Source organism: Drosophila yakuba, chromosome 3R (assembly GCF_016746365.2).
Source record: "Drosophila yakuba strain Tai18E2 chromosome 3R, Prin_Dyak_Tai18E2_2.1, whole genome shotgun sequence".
In the NCBI taxonomy this organism is placed as follows: domain Eukaryota; kingdom Metazoa; phylum Arthropoda; class Insecta; order Diptera; family Drosophilidae; genus Drosophila; species Drosophila yakuba.
This window is the reverse complement of record NC_052530.2, coordinates 15028456-15054732: the sequence shown is the minus strand read 5'-3', so window position 1 is coordinate 15054732 and position 26277 is coordinate 15028456. Positions and strand designations below refer to the sequence as shown.

The 26277-nt window shown below is 42.9% G+C and overlaps 2 protein-coding genes across 3 annotated transcripts in view; one reads left to right on the top strand and one right to left on the bottom strand.

The window, feature by feature from the left end:
• LOC6536916 (protein timeless homolog) overlaps window positions 1–26277 on the bottom strand; it is a 68148-nt gene that overhangs the window by 8135 nt on the left and 33736 nt on the right. The window lies entirely within an intron of this gene.
• LOC26534728 (chaoptin) lies at window positions 96–26277 on the top strand. 2 transcript variants are annotated; one of them, XM_039375090.2, is made up of 4 exons: window positions 96–225; window positions 935–1314; window positions 14999–16699; window positions 19542–26277. In XM_039375090.2, the coding sequence occupies exons 3-4, from the start codon at window positions 15731–15733 to the stop codon at window positions 22032–22034; spliced, it is 3462 nt and encodes a 1153-aa protein (XP_039231024.1). In that variant the 5' UTR covers window positions 96–225; window positions 935–1314; window positions 14999–15730; the 3' UTR covers window positions 22035–26277. The 2 variants fall into 2 exon arrangements, with proteins under 2 accessions (XP_039231024.1, XP_039231023.1); XM_039375089.2 differs by having other exon boundaries at window positions 96–269.

Genomic DNA, 26277 nt, shown 5'->3' with positions numbered 1-26277 from the left:
AAAAGAGAAACCGCGCCGGCGCCCAGCGACCATTTCGAATTTCGAACTCCGGAGGATGGCTTAAAAGCATGTCCTGGCCGAGTGAGCAGCTCAGTCTAGTGCTAAATACATCGAGGCCAGGACACGCGACCCGAGAAAGCGTCGATTCAACCAAACAAAAACCAAGTGCCAAGTGCCGTGTGAAGAGGCCACAACCAACTAACTAACTAACTGCCTCCAGAAACTGTGCGATTCAAACTAAGCCAAAAATAAATATTAAAAGTTGCCAGGTAGCATATCGAGCTTGTTTTGAAGTGTGTGGTGTGCGTGTGTTTGTATGGTGCGTGCTGCGTTGGTATTTGTGATGTTAGCCAACTTCCGGTAGCAAAAGGCGAAATGTCAACATATTTTTTTACTTTCCAGCTAGCAGCTAGCAGACAGCAAGGCGTCGAAATGGGAATTGGGATTTGAGCATCCTCATATCCAACATATTATTTATGATACTGACTTTATTCAGTGAGAGGACATTTTATATATTTTCGTGCCTTATTTTTAGATGTCAGATATATATATATTAATGCTTTAAAGAATCAAATTTGTAGGGTTCTGGACAGCATCATACATATTTGATATGGTAATTTCACATTCGTTTAACAGCATTAGAGATTTTCCAAAAGAATAGTATAATTGTAATACTAAAGCTTTGAAATTCATAAATTTATAGTTTTGTTAGGTGTCCTTTTTAAGCAGAGTAAACATTAAAAAGCATGGTTTTGAGATAAAAAATTTTTAGAACTTTGCGAGCATGCCGGATAAAGAATTTCGCGTGCTCCACTCATTTCCGCCAGTTGCATGTATGCGTGTGTGTGTGCGTAAGAATCTGCTCATTTCCGTTCGCCTGCAAAAGCAGGTGAAAGCTAGCTCGTAAAGCTCACGGTGAAATATCCATTTGCAGTGCATCAGTGCCCGGGAAAAGGACTTAATGCAAACAGCAGGCGAAGTGAATAAACCATAAACAAAACCCCCGAAAATAAACCAAAAGCAAGGCAAAAGCGAAATTTAAGCGTCTGTGCATATTAATCAGAACGAAAAACGTGAACAGGATCAAGTCCTAGACAACTTATCACAGGGGATTTACGCAGACAGACAAACGCAGGACACGAATGCGAGTGTAGAGCAAAAGGCAGCGCTAATCAACGACCAAACCAGACGACATCCTTACCGACTGGCCACGCCCACAACTCCCCCTCGAGTAGGAGAAAAAAGGCCACCAGGAGCTTGAGAGGAGAAGAGCAGGAGCCGCCTCATTTGGCCACTGCGGATTATGTTAATTAGGTAATTTTTGCTTTGATTACTCGTACCTTTGGGGGCTGTGCAATTTTGTTTGCTTTCCACCCGCTTTTTGAGCACGCTCCTCAATTGGACTGGGTAACCACCCAGGTTGGGTACCCAGTGTCCGGCTTACATATTTATGAAATTTTCATGCAAATCGAGCCAATTCATTCACATTTTGCTGCTTCTGCTGCTGCTCATCTGGCAACCGTTGCTCAGTTTTTAATTCGCTGCCTTAATTGCAAGACAATTTTGTTTTTCTTTCGCCCAACTGATTTGTAGTTAAAAACTCATAATTAACAGTGGCGTAAATTGAAAAAGTTTTTGGGGTAACTATACCCCTCTAAAACACAAATTGAAATTATTTTTGACAAATGTAATGACAGCAAGGGCAGTACATTAGGAATGTTAATCAACAGCAAATGAAAAAGTTAATTTTGATTGCGTTTGGTCGGCAAATAGAATTATCACTGGCCAATCGAACTCATAGCCAACCAATTAAAATATATAAATTAAAATTAGCAAAATTGTACTCTTTTTCGAATGCTCTTAATGCAATTAAAATTAATAACGAGTCCTATAATTTACTTAACAGCTGACATTTAATGGTTAAATGGTTTCGCCCTGTGCCAAATAAAACAATTTTGCAACCACAACACTATCAAATATTACTCAAAACTAAATGCAAAGCTAGCAGTTGAATTATTGTGGCCTGTATGCCCAGTCAATTGCAAAATTCGATAAATTGAGGCCCGAATCCACGGAGGAGAATGCAAATTGTGGGCAAAAGTCCAAGGCTCCTGGGAGGACAGAGGTCAGGGGTTTTGGCCAGGACAATGCCGAACAAACTTGCGACTGGCAATGGAAACAAAAACAGAAACTCCCAGTTGCCGGCAGGCATTCAAAACTTTATACTCAGCCTCCTGAAACGGCAGTTCAGCATCGATAATTAAATTGCGAAATTGTGAGCTCTGAATCGAGAATGGAAACTATAAAAATGTGGCCAGAAATCATGCTCAAGTTTCTGCCACAATCCACCTACCTCTTAAATCATTTCAGTTTAGTGAGGGCAGTGGGCGCGTGAGGGCTTTATGATTTTCATTTTCAATTTAATTTGATTGATTTTTGCCTTGTTTGGGCTCTGGCACATGAAATTCATACTCGTGAATTATGCATGCAAAGCTGTTCGCAAAAGTATTATGAAATTCCTGTGGGCAATTTATTTATTTACGAGAATATTGCGCACAAACGGGCCAAGAACATAGAACACAATGGCGGGTAAATTATGTATGTATATATCGAAACACCACTGCACACCATGAGTCTATATATCGCCGGCATATAGAGTATATTTATGCTCTGGTAAATTGTCAAGCGCAAATTAAGCAAACGCTAATTCGACTTTTATCTGACACGGCAATAAAAACTTTGGATATCCGCATTGAGTATCCAAAGAATCTTCTACCCTGAAAAGCCATAAAGTCCAAGTTCCTGGCAATTAATGCAGCCACAATGTCTAATTAGATGGCAGCAAAAGCGCTGCCAGTTAAGTTCAGTTCAGTTCAGATAGCGCACGCACCCCAGGCTGGGGTTGCCTCGAGTACAGGTAGCACCCCCTAAGGGGGATGTTGCTTCAAGGGGGAGGGGCTGCCGCCCCAATTAAGTGCCTCAGGGTGTGGCGCGAGTGGCTCTTGTGCGGTTAAGATGGGAGCACCATGGCATCGTAACCTGATACCACATCAAAACACGCTCGCAACTCAATTTGGTTTGACTTTCAATCAAGTCAAGGCTTGGCAGAATTATGGGAATTGTTTCCATTGGCAGCACAATTATTTATTTATTTAATTAGTCGCTGAAACAACTCGACTTTTTGCCGCTGGCTCTGGGTAAACGTGTTTCAATTGAAATTAATTTTCCGCCTCTATATGAATATTATTAATGGCACAGCATGAATAACGCTTAGAGCTATTAGTGCTATCTGTATGTAGGTTAGTGGTAATAAAATTAAAATCATTCGATTAGGGCAGGTTCGTAAGGCTAATTGAAATTTCAATTTGTAATGTATGTAAGACCAGTTAAGCAGTTTTGTATTGTGCGGAATATTAATAAGTCCTGGGACACCCGTAAACAAATTAAATAGTATGTTTGTTACCTGAGTAACCTTAACCATAAACCAGTAAAAGCTTTAAAAATTAATGGCTGCACTCGGGAATCAGTTCAAGCCACTGTGCGTATGAGTGATGCACACCGCAAGCCCTTCCAGGTGGACCAGGTTTCCGGTTAGCCAACCCACAGCCAACAGACGGCGGCATTGTTTGTGGCCAACTCGGGCACTCGCAATCACGTGCCCCGTCTCGTGGCAATCAAAGTCGTTAGCTGCAACCGAGGGGGAAAGGCCCAAAGGAAAGTGGATTCGCACATCCATCCATGTGCGTCGGCAGCGGCGGCGGCGAATAATCAAATATTTTCGTGACTACAAAGGACCCCGCACGAAGATAGCAAAAGACAGGCGGGTGAAACTTAAAGCCAGTGAAGTAAATCCGATTTAGGGCTGAAAAACGGCAGCAGGAGCAGCCGCAGCCGCAGCGGAAGGAAAATCCAGAGAAGCGAGCAACGCTCCAGACAATTTGCATATTTATGAAGAAGAACGGCCTTTGATAAAGCTGCAAGACGGCGCTCACAGGCTGCTTTAAGCTGATTCAAATTGAAAAACGCAGACAGCAAAGGCAAAAGATACAAATGTAAATGGTTGTGAGGCATCGCCGGGTTGGGAGTTGGGGTTAGCAACAATAATCTGCGCTGATTTACGATTTACAGGCGCGAAATAGACAAGGAAAGTTTCGGAATGGGAAGCCGGCGGACAATTTGCGTGCGCAATTTGCAGTTGATGGGCGACACACGCCTCAACTCCCGCCTGCCCCAAAAAAGTAGCAAGAAGCCATCCCCCAAATTGTTTAACATTTTTGCGAGCGCCAAAAAAAGTGAAAAATATTACACACTGATTTAGATCGTTTCGCTTTTTTTTTTGCTTTTCCTTAAAATAAACGCCTGCTGGAAATGGCAAATGGATGAAAGCTGTCTATCCACTGCAAATATTTCACGCTGAGTTTGCACAAATATGGCCCAATTCAGAGCAATCGAAAGCAAATGAAGCATCAAAAAATGTTCTATACAAGTTTTGCATCGGTTGGATTATATACAAGAACCAATGAAAAGCGTGTTAAAATTGATTGGCGCCGGTGGTTAAATTCTATAGAAATATTTGACAACCAAATTGGTCTTCTGGGACCATAATCCCCCATTTACAAACATAAATACATCCAGTTACATTCACATAAAATAATTACGGCAGCCTGAAACAATTTTCAATTAAAAAGCCAGCCACATTAGCACTCCGCTGATTGCAATGTGAAAACTTGTCTGCATTTGCAAGTATTTATAATTAGTCAAATGCGGCAATTCTCAGAGTCCCCAGTCATTTCACCTCAATCTGTCTGTGCGAACTCAAACTTATACTCATACTCATTTCGCAATCACTTCTGATATGGAGCAAATTTGGGTTTTTGTTGAAGTTATGCAGTAAAAGCTTTCAGCTTTCCCACTTGACATGTTCCTAGAACTGTGTCAGCATAGTTTTTCAATAACGCTGCGGCATGTGTGTGCATATGTATTTAGTGCAAATATGGGTAAGCAGTTGAGCATATGAGGTTGATATTACCAAAAACCAACTTCCACTTACTGTACCTCACATTGCCTTGCACTCTGGCAAGCACACTCTGATGCAGATATACATATGAGTTTGCCTTCTGCCAGATGACTTTAACAATGCAAATGCACCACTCAAATATAAAGTGCATATATATCTTGGAAAATCCAGAGACTAAAGCCAGGTGCGTAGTTTATAGTCGAAAGGGGTTGTTATATTTGGCTTAAACAAAGAGCACTCTATATGAAGAATGTAAGGAAATATGATCCACAGCATGTGTTTACTTATGAATGCAAATCTGCACTGCTAATTAGAATAGAAAACCCAAATAAAACCTAGTGCTGAGTACAGAAACCTAAGGTCTACAGCACATTTCCATATTGAAGGCTTATGGTATTAACCAACATTCAACATTTCCCCTGCTTTGAAGGTATATACTTTGCTACGCTTCTGTGCATGAAACACTTGGAAATCTCACCTTAATGCCTAATCCCCGACATTAAAGTGTTGCGCCAGCAAAGTGATTTGTTGAACACGAAGCGGCAGGATACCAAGGCATCTAGACGCCCCGAAGAACCCCCCTTAAGAACACTCTGAATCACCATTATTCCCCTTCATCAGAATCGCACAATGGAAATGGGAACGAGAACGACGGCAGTGCAAATAATCTTTGCAGTAAATACGCAACAAGAATGGAGAGGAAAAAACCCCGGCCGGGGATCATTATTTGCCCAAGTGGGAAACAAAACGTTGGCAAAAAGTCCTGCGAACCAAATGTCGCACATGACTGCGGCAACTGTGTGCGTGTGCGTGTCCCTGTTAGTGTGCGTGTGCGAATGCGTGTGCGAGTGTGCGTTTGAATGTGTAATTTAAGCATTAGAGACGCGTAAAACCTTAACTCAAGGCACATGCACGCATACACAGAGGCATGAAAATTGAATAAATTATGCGTGTCATCACATGCAGAGCAGCTGGGATGGTGCGGAAAATGGGGGATCTTCCCATGGAGCATCGCAATTTGTGTGCGACGACGGCATTTAATTAAGCATTTTGTATTCATCGGAAAAGTCATAAAAATTACGAACAGCCGTTAGCAGTCGAGTTTGAAATTTACCAAGGATTCCGCATTTGTGTACCTTTATGTTGCATCAATGGCTGCATTGCAGCTGGGATTTGCCAAAGAATAATTAGTATTTTTTGCTGGTTACTTATCTTCCATGCCTTTGGGCATCCTTTAAACGCAAAGTCACGTTCCTGAGCGACAAACTAGTAAGAGAAATAGTGAAAATATGCAAAGTAGTCGGGCGCTTCGAGCGTATCGGGTTTCAAGGTCCCAGCTATCCATAAAAAGTGTGTGGAAATCGAGCTTTCGGATATCCTGTATTGACTTTGAACCCCGTTGAGAAACTTTCCTGGTAGAAAATATTTTATTCGTACACGGTGAAATACACAAAATCATCATTTTGTTGCTTAACAACTGCTCTTAACTTTGAACTTTTATTTATAGTTTTTCGTCCCGAATTTAAATCCTAAATATTGTTATATATAAACTCATGGAATTTTAGAGAATATTAATTAATAACGTTAAATAAAGTTGGACTGGTAAACCTCAAAGGAAATAAGCCGATCATCAAGGGCAAGCTAGTTAATGTAGTAGTTTGATTGTAGAGAAGTTATATAAAATTTTTATTTAGGTAGAGCGTAATTTTGATAAAAGATACATTTTCTTTTTTTGATGCACCGATGTTGTGGTACCCCTTTTCGTCGAGAAGTTTTCGAACGTATGTTAATCCTGGCGAGGATGTGCATAACAAAAACAATGAGCACTTGGGCGACAAAGTTTTGGGTCGCATACGTATCCTGCTTTTGTATGCGCATGTATGAGTGGGTCGTGTAAAGTTATCCTTGAAAATATTTAGCAGCCACTCAACGGCGTTACGTATACGCACAGCTAACCTGGCATCACCACAGCTCAGGACACCCGGGGGCGCCACCTACAAGTCACCAGGCACCTATTTCTGCTGTTTGTGCGAGTGTAGAAAACTTTTTTAGACAGCAAACACTTTCGCATCGATTTTCCTGGCCTTTTTCCCATGGTTTTGCTCTTGCTTTTGCTTTTGCGGTGGCTGCTATCTGGCAGTTGTCGGTGCTGTTTGTTTTTATTTTCACACTCCGGCTTTGGCTTTTAGTGCTTCCCACAGTTGCTCACGCTCATGCTCAGGCTCACCACCGACCTAGCACCGACCGGCATCATCATTTCGTATTCAACGTGGCATTAAGGTCATGATATCTGGGATTTATAAGTTTTGTTAGCAGCTCCTCGAAGGCCGAAGGCATGCGTTTATTTATGCAGGTCAAAGGAAATTCCAAAAGGCATTTCGCATCGGCTGCGGATTGCACTTTCCCTTACCGTAAGTGGCAGGCAGATCCTTTTGACTGACTCCCATCATTTAAATCAAATTAAACGCCTGGTTATATCAAATAAAGTTAAGACATGCTGCGAAACTTTCCGGGCACTTTCGGCATAATTTCCGAAGCGATCCACGCATAACTCGGGAGCCTTTTCTTTAAACGGTTTCGCCTGCCTTTGTTGGACAACAAAAGTTTTGTGGCACGCCCACTTGGCTGCCCCTCACTCGCCTGCACTTTCGACACTTTTATGCCTCACGGTCAAATTGTTATGGCTTATAATGAATGCCGGGCTCGAAAGAAACGAAAGAAAGGCGCACAATAAATGTTCGAAATAAAATATGCGAAATGCAGCACACTGAAAGTGGGCGTTGGGAAACGCAAGCAGCATAACAAATTAAAAACTTTTCTCCCCTCACACTTTTCCTTCCATCTTTTCCGCTTTTGTCGAGAAATACCAGCAAAATGTTTTGCCATTAAAATATGAAAAATTGCTTAATAATTCAGGGTGGCCGGGGGCAGTTTAAAACGGCAACAAAACAATTCAGACGCTATGGATGCTGATGCTGATGTTGATGGCTGTCGATTCGATTCGATTCCATTCGAGATTACCAAATGAACAGAAATATTTGGTTAGTGTGGAAAATCGCTTGTCAGTTAAAGAATTTGACATCATTGAATGTCAATTTTCTGTATCAAATTTGTGAAGTATTACAGATCTAGAATATAAATATTCTAAAAATTCTGTGAAAATTACTATAATAAATATAGTCAGTACTTAAAGTTTTTCATGCTCTAAAAAGAACCAGTAATGATTTCATTACTCCCCACAGAAGACATTTAAGTGATTCGGGTCTCATTTGAAACACATTAGACATATTTCGCATGCTAATTCACTAATTGCCGTCCTAATCATCGGCGCACAACGGGAATTACCAGCATATATCAAGCGGCTCAAGTGCCCTTCTGTCTAAATGGGACGAGAGTGAACCCTTGCAGGCCGCGTTTCGTGCTCAACTTGTGATTTCCGCCACATTAATTTCAATTTCACAAAAAGACGCCCCCGGAAGACCGAGCCCTGTTTAGAGGAAATACTCGTAGCATGGAAATGCCAGCCCGGCCAGTTCAGTTTGGTTAGGTTCTGTTTGGTTCGGGGACACGGAGCATTTGGTAAATGCCTTAATGGCCTAATTTTTGTTTTTCAACGCAAAGACAAAACGGGCGAAGAGTCGCACACCGCACACAGCCCAAAAAAATATACGACAGTTATGCGTGTAATATTTTTCCTTTTGCCAGCACCCAGGAAAATCCTCGGGGGGTGGTGCTGGCAAATTATCATTGAAGTTGAGCACAGAGAGAACAACAATCGTTAAGGGTTCGTGGGCCGGGCCTCGTCGTCTTCGTGGTCTTCGTCGTCCTGCCCTGTGGCCCATGAAATGATGTCGTAAAAATTTAAAGTTTGCCGTCTGCCTTTTGTTGTTTGGAAAACCTCGGAGCAAACAACAGCCCCCACAGAGCTTTGCCATAATTTGATACTCGAAAAATTGAGCGTAATGTGCGTTAATGTAAATGGCGCGTATTACTGACAAGTGCCTTGCCTGATAAATGGCCCCAGTTCCGCAGATTTATGCGCAGACACATGCGCTAATTGTCAAAGAAACTTTGGGTTTAGTTCCACTTCCTGTTTGAAAATGTCCCAGCGACACAACTTGTTAGTCGGCCAAAAGAGGGAAAACTGAGTGTTTGCTGCCAGCCAATCTGTCAGGGGACCAAAAAACCCCGGTGCCCGACAGCTATGAAAATTAAAAGACACAAATGCCAAAAGTTGACGACACAGCCGACAGGAGGATGAGCAAACAAGCGCCGTTGACAACCACAATCAAAATAACAGACGAAACTCGCAGATGGGAATTCAGAGATCTACTTTAACTGCTCGGATTTTGCTCTATTTTGTCCTATTTCTGGCAGCGCCCAAAGCTAAAGTTATGCACACAAATATTTACCTAGTTTCAGGAAAAACAATGAGGAGCACGCACGCATTTAGCTGTTGAAAAATATCCAAAGAAATTTTAGAGCATTTAAGTCGACTCAGTACTATCTTCTCTAATGTAGTATGTGCCAAGCTGGTACATGAATGAAATAATAAATTATTAGAGGATTACTTTAAAAGCTTTCCAGCTTGGTGCTCTTGTTAGGCAGCTGCAAAAACTTGGCTGTATGCTTCTAATTACACCTAAATCTTTTAAATCAAAGCCTTATATAATTTATTTATAATCGCTGCTCTCTAAAAATCGTTCTAGTTATCTGTAGATAAGGTAAGCTGCTGCACTAAAAAATCTTCTTATAAGCCAGCGCCCATTTATGGAATATAAGTTTTGAAGAGTATCATCCGCTTCCCCGATAGAAACCTTTTTCACACTGCAGAACAATGGCTCTGGGCCAAGTGGAAGACACCCAATCTGAGTACAGTTTTGGTGCAGTTTTTCCTTTTGATTTTCTTTCGTAATACGAAACCACTTGAAAGGGCGGAAGGAAAAGCGCATACCCAAGCCAAGTTATTGATTTTGCACTAGTCACAGATTTATTTTCACGGATTTCTTTGACCCGCTAAGCAAAGAGCTTTAAGGGCCCCGACTTTAAGAGTCCAGAAAGTGAGGAGCAGAAATTCGATGACACCACACTCGAGGCAAGGAATCTGCTGCCAAAAGTCTCGAATTATGTCCTGGCCAGAAGAATTTCGTCTAGATGACTGCTCAGACATTTTAGGGGGCGTGTGTGTGTCTACAAGAGTATTTCTGTGAACATAATCTGGCTATCACACAGACACGTATCTCAGATTTAATGGTCAACCAAAGGCAATTTGGCAAATTATTAGAAAATCATTGTGTCACTTTATGTGCCGGACAAGGAAATATGAGTGCCTGTGGCTCGGAACACGGCCCACTTCAGCGTCTGTCAGCTACACAATTTTCCGGGGCTATTGACCCAAAGTGGAATTGGTTTTCATATAACCACCACGAGACCATACCATATTACTGTATTAACCATGAGTAATATTTTAGCTCAAGAGCAGGCCAGAATCTCCCAGGGAGATGGGAATATTTTGAGTAATCGAACAATTGAGAAGAGTGCGGGTCAACAAATTATGCGCAGTTATTGAAAAAGTTTTTCAATCTCGCAAAAAGCTTCGCCAGAACCAAACTAAGCCACGACAAAGGGGTTAAAAATATGAGAAAGATAATAAAAATGAGTGCCATGCCATGCCGACTTCAACCATCAGCGTTTCTTCGTCGTTTTTTATCGCAAACATTATTTTGCCTGGTATTCAAGGTCCCAGGGAAGATAAGCCGCTGCGAGCAAAACCGAAATTGGGCTACCAAAATAAAGCCCAAGACGAAGTCAAGCACACAAACAGCCAAAAACCCAAAAAATATACACAAAAAAGGAGCGAAACGGAACAAAAAGCAACCAAATAAATATACACAAGAGGACCGTCTCTGTTGTGGCGGCCCTGAGCCTTCAGCGATTTTTCACAACACAATTTAACAAATAAAAGCAGAGGGAAAACTACAAAACAAAAAAAGAATAAATAAAATAAAAAATAAAAGCAAAAACTTGCTTGCCTCAAAAGACGCACACAAATAAAACAATAAAAGGCCCACACACTCACCCACCGGCAAGAAGGAGAACAACAACAAGTTTATTACAGATTTTACTTATGTGTTTTTGGTTGGCTGGGCCGGCCGAAGGCTGGTGCTTTTCCTGGGGTTTTTCTTGGGTTTTCGCCGGCTGGGTGGTCCCTTTTTACCGCAGGGCATTAATAAGGAGCACAACATGGCGGCACAATACTAGCGGAAGTCAATGACATGTGCTCTCCAAAAATCTCCCGTTGATGGGAATGACAAATGCCGTTGATATTCTAGGTCTCTCATACACATTTTCATGAAAACGGAAAACTTGCTACGAGGTCATACTTAATATCCTTGGGATCTAGAAAGGGAATCTTTGAAGAGGCATTCAAAATGATTTGAACTTGCGCCATTAAATAAGAATATAACAGTGAAATTGGATAAGTTATTAGTTACTATAGACTTACAAAACTAGGAGTAACGTATTCGTAGTTACTCTAGAATTGTCATTTCAGATTATAAATCTGACTTTCCTCAATTCAATTAAATTAACGCCAATAAAAAATCTCTTTAAACTTTTCTGCGAAACGTGGCAAAAAAATCAATTCCGTTGCCTATTTCAGGCACCTCCAAATGGGCCTAAAGTCCTGACGTGGCCTACACCTACGCAGTTTTCTTTTTGGTTTCCCGTTATCGATATGGCTTTGCTTCCACCCACTTTGTCTGCCCATATTTCAGTCAGACGGGACCCTCGAACTGATGCTGCTGCCAAATTGCTGGATCGCTCAGTCTGACAGTCGAAAGCCGGAAATAAACTTTAATTTGAAAACTTTTATGCGCAGCAAATAAAGGCAAATCGATGGCTGAGAATCGACCAAGTGTCGTGGCAAATTGTTCGCCAAGTGCTGGACATTTTGCTTAAAGATGCCAGACCTAGAAAGCAGTTTAAGTCCCACATGCATATCCACGTGCCCGCACGTGCCTGACATTGACACAGATGCTGGGCTGCAGGGTTCTGCAGGATAGCCGACTCGCGGAATTTCCGCATTGCACACTTAAAACAATCGGATCTACGTAAAAAAAGATGGCATTCATTCAAGACCGATTATAAAACCTTTTTTGTATAATTTTAAGACCAATTATCAGGTTTTAAACTGCATATATAAAAAGAATAAATGGTGAATAATGACTCTTTGTCCAATGAAATTGCCAATGTCTATAGCTCTAAACTTCTATTTTCACCAATAAGTTTTCATAGAATTATTTCCAGTGCAGCCCTACACCAGCAACGAGCGCATGTCGCTCACAGAGGGCAAACTACGTGAAGCCAAGGATAAAGCGGAAGTTTATTAAAACTACAGCAAACAAAGGGGCGCAATGGGATAGGATGAGAAGAAATAGGGGTAAAATGCATTGAAAGGAGCACAGAAAGTGCACTTAAACAATAAACATGCCGTTCGTGCTGAGCAAAGAGGATCCAAAGGATCCAAAGAGGCACAAAGACACCGAACGAACCAGCAGTTACATTTCCATACAAATAAAGCACGGAGCGCGATAGAGAAGTAAATGCAGCGCATTACGTATACGCCAGCGTGTCTGGAAAAATGCAACCAGCCGCGACGGGCATGGAGATACAATTTTGTGTGTATTTTGTTGCACCATTGAGCGCACCACTGAAGCAAAAAGCTGTTGCAAGCAAGGAAATACATATATATATATATATATAAAAAAGCAGTCGGCTGGTGGAAGCACTCAATGAAAAAATGCAATGGTGCAGGATTGAAAGGACAGCCATGTGGCCGAGTCCTTGCTCCGTCAACTGCATTTGCATCCGTTGATAAAGCCATGTTGGGTTCGGGGATCCGCACTCGAGTTCGGGGCATCTAAATACGTTTAAAATAAATCACAGACGTATGCTGTGTGCTCCGGGAAAAAGCGGGGTTGCGAAATCCAATTTCAGCTCTTGCAGTGAGTGCGCCTTGAATTTTTGTTAAGCAGCTTGCTTTTTATATCCTTGCATCGGGAGTATGAAGCCTGAAAGTCAGCTTTCAGCTTTCAAGCTCAATACTAAAAATGTTATGGCCAACTGCGAAAACTGTTAAAATTGTTTAGGGTTATGATACCTCCAGGTGGACTATAACCAAAATGAAATGATATCAAAAATATTTCACCATTTTAAAAAGGGGATTTAAGATTCGGGTTTTAAGCTGGTTAATTTGGCGACATTCTGCACTTTATTTACTTTTGTAAACTTTTATTTCTTCCTTGTGCTCTCCTGGAATTTGTGTCCTCGTACAATGAACTCTGAGACTGCAGCATTGCAAGTTATTAGCTTTGTGCGCAGCATTTGAATAACTAACAAAAATGTGCACTTGCATAAAGAGAAAAGAGCTTGCTCGTCATATAAATATGCAATAAAGTCGACGACAATTTTGAACAAACAACCCTCGCTAATGTCTGCTAATAAAATACAGCCGAGAAGTACAAGGAAAATATGGCACAGCAATTTGCAAATTATTTTCAAGCTGGCATAAAATAAACTGACAGGCACCCTTGGAACCCAGCCCACCAAATAAGGGACACCACCACAGTGGTGGAGTGGTGGGATGCGTCAATCTTCTCCAGGCAAACAGTCAGCTCACGTTGTTGCTGCTGTTGATATTTCCCCCATTTGTTGTTGGTTTTTGAAATCGACTTTCATGTCAATTGACTTGCGTACATCTGCCTGTCTGAATATCTGACTGGATTGGGTGTCTGGGGGTGTTATGTATTAGGGGGTGGTGGAATGGGGCTGAGTGTCGCCAAACTTATGGCCCAAATTTTACTGTTATGTAAGCAAACGGCAGCAGATGAAATGAAACGCCAGCTCCTTGATGATATTTGTCAATAAATTTAACGTAAACCAGCCAGAGCCTTTTTCCCTTTATTTGTATTGGTATATATGTAAAAGTCTCTGTATGCGGCCCGGCATTTTTGTGTGTAATGGCAAGGAAACCATCTACAAATAATGCTTATATATTACGAATAGCACATTTTTCTTATGGCATGCAGTTAGGCTTTAAATACCGGAAAATCATTCAATTGATGGCCCAAATGTAGCCTGAAATATTTTCTAATTTATAAAATAAAGTAGTATTTTTTGGAGAATTTAAAAACTATTTTGTTATCTATTATTATGCTATAAATATAATTAAAAGCTTTTCAATCTTCCGACAAACTCATCCATCAATACCCTGCAATCTTCCGAAACAAGTTATTAAAACTTCCCACCGGGTTATCAAAATGCCATACTCGACTTTAAGTAGACATTGACAAATTAATTTGCCACGATTGGGTTGTCCGAGGCCAACACAAAAAAAGGCAGGAAACCAAACCGAAATCCACTTGGGAGGGAAGACAGTGGAGGCCAGGATGCGTAGCATACATTCGAGCGTCATTAGGCCGGCAATGAGTAAATCAAATTTGCGTCGTTTTTGGGCCAGCTGCTGCGGGTTGTCAGTTGACAGTTGGGTTGCTCAGTGGTCTTCCTGTCGCTTGTCTGCGCCGGAAATGAAATGACCCAGTTAAATGATTTATGGCAAGAGCCCACACACACACACTGTTAGCTTGGGGTTATTACCGGGGCTGAGTGGCAAGCGGCTGACAGGATTGGAGAATATCCCCTTCAGCTTGTATCGTGAAAACCGTGGCGTGTTGAAATTATAATTTCATTAGCTGCAATCAACATAAAAATAACACTAAAGGCAACTGCCAAAGCGCTCTGATGTCGTAAAGCCAAAGTAGAAATTAAAATGCGATGAAAAGCAAGTAAACAGAAGAGAAGCACAGGGTGAAAGATATTTAAAAACAACTTCTACCTTTGCCACCTTTTTTGCATTCACACAGCACAGCACACAGCTAACAAGAGCGTAATTACAAGCAATTTTTTCACGTTTTATTTCAGATTTTAAGCACGCGATGACAACAACGCCGGGGGAGCACTTGGCATTGTAATGTGACAACAGTTGGCTAAGGACAACAAGACCATACCAAAAGCGGGCCATCAGGAGTAGCTGGAATGCTCGCTTTTTAATTGACATTTGCTCGAGTTGAGTTGCGTTTTGTTCAACAGCAATTAGCATCGTGAAAAAAAAATAAATTAAAACAGAAAAAACGCACAGCAAAACACAAAGCAGCGCAATTAAAATTGTAAAACAATTGCAGAACGCTGAATTGAAAAGGGGAAACAATAACAGACGACGACGACCCGGAATAGAATGATCAAGTTGATTTAATTAAAAATTCAGCATCACCCCCAGCATCCGTGTGCAATGGCATTTGAGCACGCTGCTTGAGCAATGGCCGCCGGACCGGAAACGCAGCCATTGCCCTCGGGCAACATCCGCCTCTGACTGCCGCCGACACTTGTCACATGTTTGGCCAAAAAGGCGCGCACGTGACGCCCCCGGAAAACCAGATGAACGAACGGATGAACGAGGAAATGAATGAGCTAGCAGCCATATTCAAAATTGAACGTTAAACGTTCGCACGTACCGCGCATAAATTCCAAGTGAAATAAAAGAGCCAACACAAAAAAAAAAAAAACAAAAAATAACCAAAACGAAACGAAACGAAACGAGGACCTCCCCATTTACACCACCAATTCAAAAAAGAAAGGTTGAAAGTGGGTCGCAAAATGGTGAAAATCGTGAACCAACACTGTGATCTAGGCCTGGCCCTCCTCTTGGTCTGGACGTGGCTAACAAGGCTGGTGGTGGCGACCCATCTGGTCGACATCCCCACCTCATCACGCCTGGCCGCCGAACGGGAGGAGCTGCAGCTATCCCGGCAGGACGTGGGACGGCTCAGCTACCAGAGTATCCATCGCATGCTGAGGGACGAAAACGAACCGGCCAGCTTTAGGGGGGAATTGCGATACCAACAGAAACGCCACAAAAGGGAGCTGGAGCTCAATGCTCCGGCAAACAAGCTGAATCTCACCCACCGCGACTTAAAAACATTCAATAGCACTGGTGGTCAGTGGAAGGGCGACTTTCAGGTCATCACCGCCATGGATCTGAGCAGCAATCAACTGGAGAACGTCAGCTTGGACAACTTCAATCAACTAAGGCAGCTGGACTTGGGCAATAACTCCCTGGAGGTTATACCCCTGAGTTTGGTCGACAACAATAAGTCACTACCCCTTGTAACGCTCGATCTATCCTGCAACGAATTCAGACAAATTTCTACGAACTTTTTTGCCCAGCGATTGCCTCAGTTGAAACATCTGAACTTGGCTCACAATGAGTTGGTAAACATTTCGCGGGAATCCTTCTACAATTTGTTGGAACTACAAACGTTAATTCTCAGTCACAACAACATCTCGGATATAGACTACGAAACATTTTTGGCACTACCGAATCTGCAATATCTGGATTTATCCCATAACCGCTTGAGCGGATCCGCTATCAGAGCTCTGCAGGGAATTCCGGATTTGGTCAGCCTTTCAATCGCTTACAATCCAGAAGTGGGAGTGGCGATGCAGGAGTTCGTCGCATCCTGGAGCCTCAAGGAGTTGGATGCCAGTGGCACTGGATTGTGCCAGGTGCCTGCAGCTCTAGCCCAATCCGTGAGGACTCTCAAGTTGTCCGACAATTGGCTCAAGGTAAGTTATGATTTATGATTTGATTTATGAATTACTCATTCCTGCTCTTCAATATCATTAAGGTTTATTATTATTTAAATTTGTATGAATGTTGAACATCACCTAACTTACTCAGTGAGTTAATTATTATTATGTAATTATTAGGTAAAGGTTATCTACGGAAATAGAAAAAGCCTCCGTGTGGGAAAAATAGGAAATCTGATCGATAAATTTCCAACTCGACTCCCCAAGTCGAGCAAGCCAATGAACCGCAATTCGACGCATTTGCCGGCAATTAGCGGCACATTCCCGACAGACACTTGCCATCTTTGTCCTTGGCTTCAGGTTCAGATTCAGATACAGGGCTCGGCTTCTGCATCCTGCAGGCTCCATTATGGTGGCTCCCTTTGCCACAGCCGCCATTAATTAGCATCTGTTATGTGGCCTGTGCTCCGCGCTGCGTGCTTGAGTGCGTTTTCCCGGGCCCCCTTGAATTTCCCAACCAATTTACACCCATCCAGCGGAGCAAACGCGAGGCAATCCCACCACGCGTATGATTTACACTTTGTTATTTTTAAATTATTGCCCCCGCCATTTTGTGCGGCCTTTCTTTTACTTCCGCTTTCGATGCGGAAGGAGGAGGAATGAGGAAGCAAACGAGGGAGGTTGGAAAATTTTATGTGGTGTTAATTTTGGCATTGGGAGCTATTACATAGAAAGGGGAAATTTATATTATTGATTATTATTGATTATTGAGCTAAACAACTTCGGCGGAGAATTGAACTATAAAGTTTGGAAAGCCAATCAGAGATAGATTTGCATATTATGTGTGTTAACGTGTTAATAAATAGGTATTAAGTTAAACAAACTTTATGAAAGTATTATTGTTGAATTCTTGCTAAAACAACTCACACAGTGAGTGAAGCATCGTGTAAAGCAAATATGTTATATGTTTAAAAATTATTATTATTAAGCAATTATTTTATTACGAAGGTTACATATTCCAAGCAAGCCTAAGGTAGTGCTTAAAAAGGATTATATAAACCAATATTCAATTTAAAATGTTAGTTGCGGTGGGAATGAGGGCAGAAAAGTATTTTCCTTGAGTGGCAGTTGCAGGCATTGTTAAGCTGTTAGTCCGGCTAAGAGGACACGCCACTCAAGTCCAGTTAAGAACGTAATTAAGACACAATGTGGCCACACAATGGAATAGCAAAGTGCACTTCTCACTTTTCAACAAATGCGAGTGGAAAACAAAGGGAAAATAATAGAATGGGCGCGCTCAAGTCTTAATAAGGAAAGAAAAGCAATTGGAAGTGGCAGCAGAAAAATATAGACCACGGAGAAGGTCCTGCCCAAGTCCTGCGAGCCGCCTGTGATTGACATAAGCAGCAACACGAGCTGCAGATTAGCGTGCCTCCTCAAATTGCCAGCACTTACATCCACAAAAAGCGGCAAACAGATTTATAAGGGGCACAAAAATAGACAATCTCGATTGCATTACGGGCACAAAGCTCAGCAGGTCCGCAGGCTTCTTTTCCTTCGCCCAGGTATTATCCTTAAACGGCTTCAAGTGTAGACAAACAAATGCGGCGCATAAATTGAGGCTGCCGTCGCCTTTGTCGCTCTGTCGATTATGGCGGAAGCCATAAAAGGTGCAAAAATACCGCTTCGTAAGCTGTTTAGGGCCAGAGACAAAGGCTCTGGCTAGCAGCTGGCAGCAGGAGCGGGATCAGGACCAGGACCTGGAGCAGGAGCAGAAGCAGGAGCATAAGCAGAAGCGTCAGCCAGGCCATGGGCATTAATAAAATAAGGATAATTGGCATAAGCATAATCACGTTTAAGCCAACAGCCAACGTGCAGCTGAGACAGGAGCTGGAATTAGAAGTACACTTCAAAGTAACCTCTATTGAAGTATCCATTTTTATTGGGCCTATCTTGAACTAAGCTTTTTGGGTTCTTTCAGAACTTTTAGTTTCTTTTAGATAAAAATGTCATTTCGAGTAAAAAGATTTAAGCAAATATTTGATATTATAAGTTGATGATTTTTTCAAGTGGACTAGCCAACTATCTGTGCAGTCGCGTCTGCCATTCCTGCTGCCCCTGGAGTGAGTGGCTCATCACTGCTCCCGGTTGCCTTTGTTGCCAAGCCATTTTAATTTGTTCGCCCGGCCAGGCCGACTGCCTTTTGCCGACTGCCACTGCCTTTATCGGCAGTCAACACGCAGCCTTTTCATGGCAAATTATGGCGTTTAGGGGCCGCTGGTTGCCCATCCTGGTCCCCCAATTGCCCGCCTGCTCCTCCACCTCTCCAGGTCTCCACTCCTCCCCCACTCGTTACTTCGGCAGTATAATACTTTCATTTCTTTGGTGCCCCAGGACAGAGACGACGGCAGGCTGTCTGGCTTCCTGGTTGCCGTTGCCTGGCACTCGTTTCATTTAACGAGTCGCGTCGATGTTTACTTTGGTGCCAGACGAGCATTGCTCCGGGCATCACAGGCGTGGCATGGATCGCAGAAAGGGGCAAGTTCGCCGCCGAGTCCTTTGAAGTAATTATAATGGCAGATTTAAGTTAATTTTTAAACAATGTCGCATGGGGGCTTGCATCTCGCACTTTCCCCCTTTGTCAGCCACTAATCAAATTTCCCCAGACTTTCGCCCAGAACAATAACTTCTTGAGTGCTCGGCGAAGTCAGTGGCTAGACAGGGATTAAATCATAAAAGTTTTCGCAGCCCTTTATGGTCCACTTTAAACCAAACAACAGCTCCTGATGGATTTTTAAAATTCAAGGAATGCATTTTATCATTTTTTAAGCAGTTTGCTTAATGCTTAAACTAATATAATTTTCTTATTCATTTATAGGCAATTAATTGCGGCGACATGGACAGCTACCCACTGCTGCAGTACCTTGATCTCTCGCATTCCCGCATTGCCCAAGTGGAGGACGATGCCCTGGGACGACTGGAGCTCCTCGAGTCCCTTTTCCTCGACCACAATCTTCTAATGCGAGTGCCCAGCAGCCTGCCGCCATCGCTGGAACACCTATTTCTGCAGCACAATCAGATAATGGAGCTTCCGCCTCAGGCTTTTGTGGGATTGGTCAATCTGCAGACTCTGGACTTATCCAGCAATCGATTGATCTTCCTGCCCCCGCTTTCGCTGCCCAAATTGCTCACCCTGAATCTGCAATCGTCAGGGGTGGAGAGCGTTAGCCAATCGATAGTGCACACACTGCCACAGTTAAGGGATCTTTTACTAGAGGACAACCCCATTAAGTGCAGCGATTTGCTGGGCATTGCCGAATGGGCCAGTCCTTGCAGGTCAGTGGATGTGGGTCAATCGAGTGGGGCAAGTGTGAGTGGGCGGGTGGACTTGAAGACGGAGTATCTGCAGTTCCACAATTTTTACGTAAACTTCAGTAGCCGAGGGTGTGTCATAAGAAAACCGGAAAATGACACAAAGCTGCCTTCTTGCAGCCTGACAAGGGCAGCAGCAGCATCAACAACAACACCCGGAAGTATGTCAAAAGTTAAAAAGTCAAAAGAAACACAAGCACCAGCAACATCAGTGGAAGTAGCGGAGGCAACAGCAGCAATATCAGAAAAAACAGACACCCAAGCAACATCAGCTGCAGCAGCAGATACAGCAGAGCAGTCGACTGCAGCAGCAACAACAGCGGAAAAAGAAGCAATCCCAACAGCAACATCAAGCGACACCACAGCAACACCAGCACTCGCAGCAGCAGCAGCAGCAGCAGCAGCAGCAATGCAATCAGCTGGCAACAGCCTTGCCCAGTTAACCACAAAAACGTTGCGGCCAACAGAAACAACTTCGTTAGCGCAACTGCAGCGTCGGCAACAAATGCCTGGCATGCCGGCCAAAACAACAGAAACGCCAGCAAAGAACCTGCCAAGTTTAGCCCAGACAATGGCAACAACAGCGCTTCCCATTTTGGCAACACGAGATGCCGACACGGCAACAACAGAAATAAATTCCGACAAGCCAACGAACATTAGCGGTGCCACAAAAACAGCAGCAACATCAGCTGCTGAAATACCAACAACACCAGCAATTGAAGTGCCACAAACCATTTTGGCCGGCAAAAAATCTGACAAAATGCCAGCCGATAAGGCACAGGAGACTTTATTAAAATACCCAACAAGGGACACATCCGGTCAAGTTGCAACACCGCCACACAAACATGCAACACTGCAGCTGCACGTTAAGGATCGACATCTAATTGGCACACCGCTGCTGATGCACAAGGGCGATGTCCTCCTGGTGGACGCCGAGCAGTTGTTGCTCCCTGGTACGGCCACCGTGGCGGATGCGGATGCGGATTCGGAAGTTCTGGACTCGAGCCAACAACATCAGTCAGCGGAGCAGGAAAAGCACCAGCCAGCGACTGATAAGCGACAAGCGGATGCAATAAACGGCGACACAAAGTCGCCGAAAAGCCACAAGAAGAAACCATCGCTGAGCATTAAGAAGATGACCTACACTACCAAACATGTGGCAAAAGCCGCGGAGGACATGGCAGCCACCGCGAAGACATCGCAACATCAACATAGCAGTGTGAACACACCCAAGGAGTCTACTCCCGAGGAGCTGAGCACCTTTGCCCAGCTAAAAGCCTTCGTAGAGCTAAAGAGCGAATCGAAACCGGAACACCTAATGGACCAGCGAGAGGAAAACCATCACAATCTCACAGGAAATCATCCCGGGGTTATGCTTCTGGTAGCCTGCGTTTTGTTCATCGTGCTGCTAGCCGGTCTGGCCCACGTCTATCGCTGTGAATTGCCCTGGCAGAGGAGCAGCCGCTCCGGACAATCGCGACCGCATCATCAAAGGCATCTGAACGAAACGGATGATGCGCACAGCTTCCTGCACTATCAGGGATCTGTGAACTCCAATGGGGGAGATCCGGCTCGCCTGCAAAAGTGGCACCACAGCACGCGGCGAGAAGCTCCCTACAGCTCCCCGCTGCACAATCTACAAGCGCGCGAACTGCAACAGCAGCGCTGCCAGCAATTCTACAGCTCCTCGCTGGCGGACAAGAGCTCCTCCACCTCGTCATCCTCGTCGGGAAGCAGTCGCAGCAGCCTGCACTCGCCCAGCAGAGACGACAGCTACTACATAGAGATGGCGCCCAGTAGTCCACCAGCAGCCCACCTGCCCAGTTTGCCCATGGAACTCTTGGGCAGCAGGAGCAATGTCCTCGGTTGCCGGGTGGACCGAGTGGCTGCCACCGATCTGGGCGGTACGACAGAGGCGGTACCTTCCTCGGCGGCGACCATCAAGTCGGTCAGCAGCAGACTGATGACGCCCAGTTCGCGGAGGCTGAACATCTGGTGACAAACCGTCTTTGGTCAGCGACAGTACGCGCCCTTTCAGTAGAGTAAAAAGTAGGAATGATGGAGTTCGAACGACAATCGCCAGCTGCCAACTTATCCAGAAGGCTCAGAAAATCCCGGGCTAAAAGGGAAATTATTGAAATTCTTTAGAATATCATTAGACTATTTCTTTCTAATTATTTAGTTTTTGAATAATTCAGCAATTTAAATAGTTTCGAGATCAATCTCCTCAGTTCACTGCATTCTATATCAAATTTATAATGACAGTTTAGGGAAGCCCTAGAATATCTAATTATCTTCTTGAAAAAATGCACTAAGTACACCAGTTAACAACTTTAGGAAGTCGTTATACTTTAAAGTGCTTGGCAACGCCATGTGTCGAATTGTCGAATTTTTCCAGCTCGATACTCAAAAAAGAGATAAAGGTTAAAAATAAAACTCGCAAGGAAACCAAACTGGGACTACGATTGCAAAGGGAAAACATAAATGCCAGCAGCTTTATATATTATTTTCAGTTGGCTCCCGGCTTGATTTATGATGCCTGAGTGCCCACACATCGCAGACCTCTTAGCGATTCGGTTAGCAGCAACAATTTGTCATAAATTCCTGTTACGTATACGCCGCGTAGTCCAGGACAACTAAGGAGCTCAAAAGAGGCGAGGGGCGTAGACAAGCGACCAAGTCAAATGGCCAAAGAGCCAACGCCAGCAAAGTTTTTACGAGCCAGCCGAAGAAGACGATGTCCATCTTGTGGTCGTATTTGGGTCAGTTTACTGGCCAGGACCACCGTGTGCGGCCCAGTTAACTTTATATAAGTGCCTGTCCGCCTGCCAAGATTAAGTGTTTCGATAGTCATGCATATAAAAATGAAATATCGATCAAGTATTAAATAACAATTTAGTTTATGACAGACCCAATTCAGTAATCAGAAGTTGAGGCAGCGCATGCTGAGCCAGGCGATTTAATCGAGGAATATTGGTTTGTAGTAAATTGGATATGGTAGTTGGAATATAATGCCATCCAAATTGGAAAATTAGGTGTGACTCGCCAACATAGTAGTGGAAAAAATAATAGCTTGCTGAGCATTGTGTTTTGGTCCGTCCTAAATGTAATACTTAATTTGATATGGTGCACCACTTTCGAATTTCCAACATTCAATCCGGGTCCTTCCTACTCTTGTTGTCCTTTGAGCCATGATGCCTTTCCGCGTTCGATACTTTGGCAGATCTTAACCTACTTTCACAGCTGCTTCAGATACGAGAGTTTAAATTGCAATCTAATTAAAGTTTTGCCTCAGTGCCTCTCGCAATTCCCACCCACCCTTTGGATGCTAGAAGTGTTTGCTATCTGCACTGGCATCTAGCATTCTTCACCCCATTTGAAGATGCTGGGCAAAACGGCCACAAAACACCCTCTTCCTTGAGAATCAACCCGCACTTAACCTCATTTTACAAATTGCCCAACACAACATATGGTGTAAATCCAGCCAAATGGCCAGACATCTAATCCGCCACGCCAAAAGTGAAATGTTGTAAAACTATTTGGGGGCTATACGTACATGTATCTAACGGACATCAAAATAATGTGGCTGCAAATCAAATTACAAGACACGCGGCTGGCTCTGCGGGGGTGGAAAAATGGTCAGGGGAATGGCCAAGAGAACGTCCCACGGACATAGAACACAACAATTACATTAAGACACGATAAAAAGTTGTGCAACAATCTTGCAGCCCCAACCACCACCAAACTAAACCAACTACGCCGAACTGAGCTGAAGATGGTACCATCTCCTCCGAAGGGCAAACCACAGTCATTGCACAGCTTTTTCAACTTTTTGCGGCTTTGTAATTGGAATACAAGAAGGAGGCGCGTGCACACAAGCGGCAGCAACAGGAAACAGTCGGAGAAAGTGAAATACACAGTTAGAATCGAGTTAGAAAGCACTCGGAAAAATAATCGCAACTTATGGTCACACGAGTACCGGCAAGAATGGCACTCCAGGCGAATGGGAAGCAGACTTTAACTTCAAATATTTGTCAGCTATATTGTTTGTTACACTTTAAGCGGTTATGTTTGTTCTAGTGAAGATGAGCTTATATGAGAAACCAGGTGGCGGTTACAATAGTATCAAACTAAAGTTTAGACTTTTAAAGTGTCTTAACAGACATTCCTTAATATCATTTTTAGGGATTCAAGTACATAAGAAGTTTGCATTTGGAAAACTTATTTGCCTACTACCTTATCTTATGGAAGAATTTAAGAGAACGGTAGCATATTTTCGCCAAGTGCAGATAGATACAACTTCCTTGGAATGGCAGAGAATTCAAGGAGGCGTTCAAGCAGAGTCCGCTTAAGCAATTCAGAAGGATTTATTTTCGGCCACAAAAGCGAAATGCCCGACAAAGCGCTCCTAACAACAATTAAAGTAATGCTGACCAACAACCCTATACGACCGATTGGGTGGGATTAGATGGCGGGGAGTCCTTTTCGGTCCAGTCGAGTGGACGAGTGGACGAGTGAAGTGGAGTGGCGTACGATGCCAGGACGCACAAAATCTTAATTAAGGAACTTCCAAGTGGGCAAGTGTCGAACGGCAGGGAATGAGGGCATTTTTTGAGAGTTTCGCAGGGCGAAGAACCTTTTTATTTGTCGGCTTGCCAGCGCAGCACAAAATTCGCCTACAAAAGAAACCCTACGGCAGAGTGACCCAGAGAGTCCGGTTGGATTTAGTCCTCGAGCATTGTCAAATTTAATGAAGGTTTCCTTTTTTGGACTTTGTGCTTATGACACTGGCCAGCTGGCCAAGATTTAGGAAGTTTCCAGTCGAGGGACAAGCAACTGAAATGAGTTAATTCGATATTTGACACTTTCGGAGCTCGCATTCCACACAATCTCGGTATGTGTGATGGGTTCCAGGGCTCCCGAGACCACGGAGACCCCGGACTTTTGTCTCCTGCGCAGTTAATAAAGTTGGCCCGGACCAGGACGTAATTATTTGCCTGCTAAATGGCTTTTGGACGACATTTCGGGGCAGTAAATGGGGGCGATTTAGAAAATTATGTGAAAATAAGTTGCCTTTTGTTTGGCCATTGGCCATAGGCAGTTGGCAGTTGGCCGTTGGCGGTTGTTGCGGATCGTAAATAACGTTCATAATTGGGCAGACTCGAAAAGTTGTGGGGCAAAGGCAAACAGAACTCGAAATAAACATCTCGGCCGTATGGATAGCAAACAATAATTAAACTTAATTGCGCTGTACATTGAAACGTCAAACTGTAAATTATAGTTATTAACATTTACTTGTAGTGGAGTTTACTTGAACTAAACTTTTCAATTTCGAATATTGCATGTACAATTTCCATAGAATATGTATTTAAAACTTATCAAAACAAAGTGGATTAAAACCAAAATGGAACAAAGCGACAGCCAGGAAAATACAATTCGAGTAACGTTAATATTTGCATTTAATTTGTCGAAAATCAAAGTAAAATGCGATAAAAAACCCACAATAAAAATAAAAACTAATTGCCAAATATTTGACGTACAGTTTGTAGCGTTAGCCATTAAAACCTTTATATGTACGGTTACATATGGATACACATATAGAAACAAGGAAATGCGAAAAGTGAGATACGACTAGCCCAAAGCCGAGCAAATAATTATTAAACAAATACTTCTATTTACAAAAACACAGCAAATATTTGGTTAAGCCAAAATGACGCGCAGCATTTTAATTAAACAACAGAAAATCGAGAGCTCAGAAACAGATGCAAAATGCAAAACATTCAATAAGTAAAGGTAAACAATAGTTGCAGCATAATTTTCCGTGTGTATTTGTAAATAGACAACTAAAACCAAATATGAAAGTATAGAAAAAAAAACCTGGAACAAAGCAGCCAATCAACAAAAAATATTCGATAAAGAAAATATTTGCTGGAGGACAGTTCCAAAAATATATACATACATATGAAATTAGTATTAGATTTAATGTTGCCAAAATCGGAGCAACAAGGGTTGATAGAAAAAAACTAAAGGAATGTATGAAGATTAAAAATAACAATAGCATTAAGTAAAATGTATTATTGATATAGCAAATATGGATAGCAATTAAAATTGTAAAGATAACATGGCAAACATTTTATGAAATCTTCTTGAAAACCAAAACAATTTTAATGCAAACAGGAAACCGAAAAAAATGTGAAAATAAATTGAGAAATTTAATTTGAAAGAGTAAAATCACTACTGTA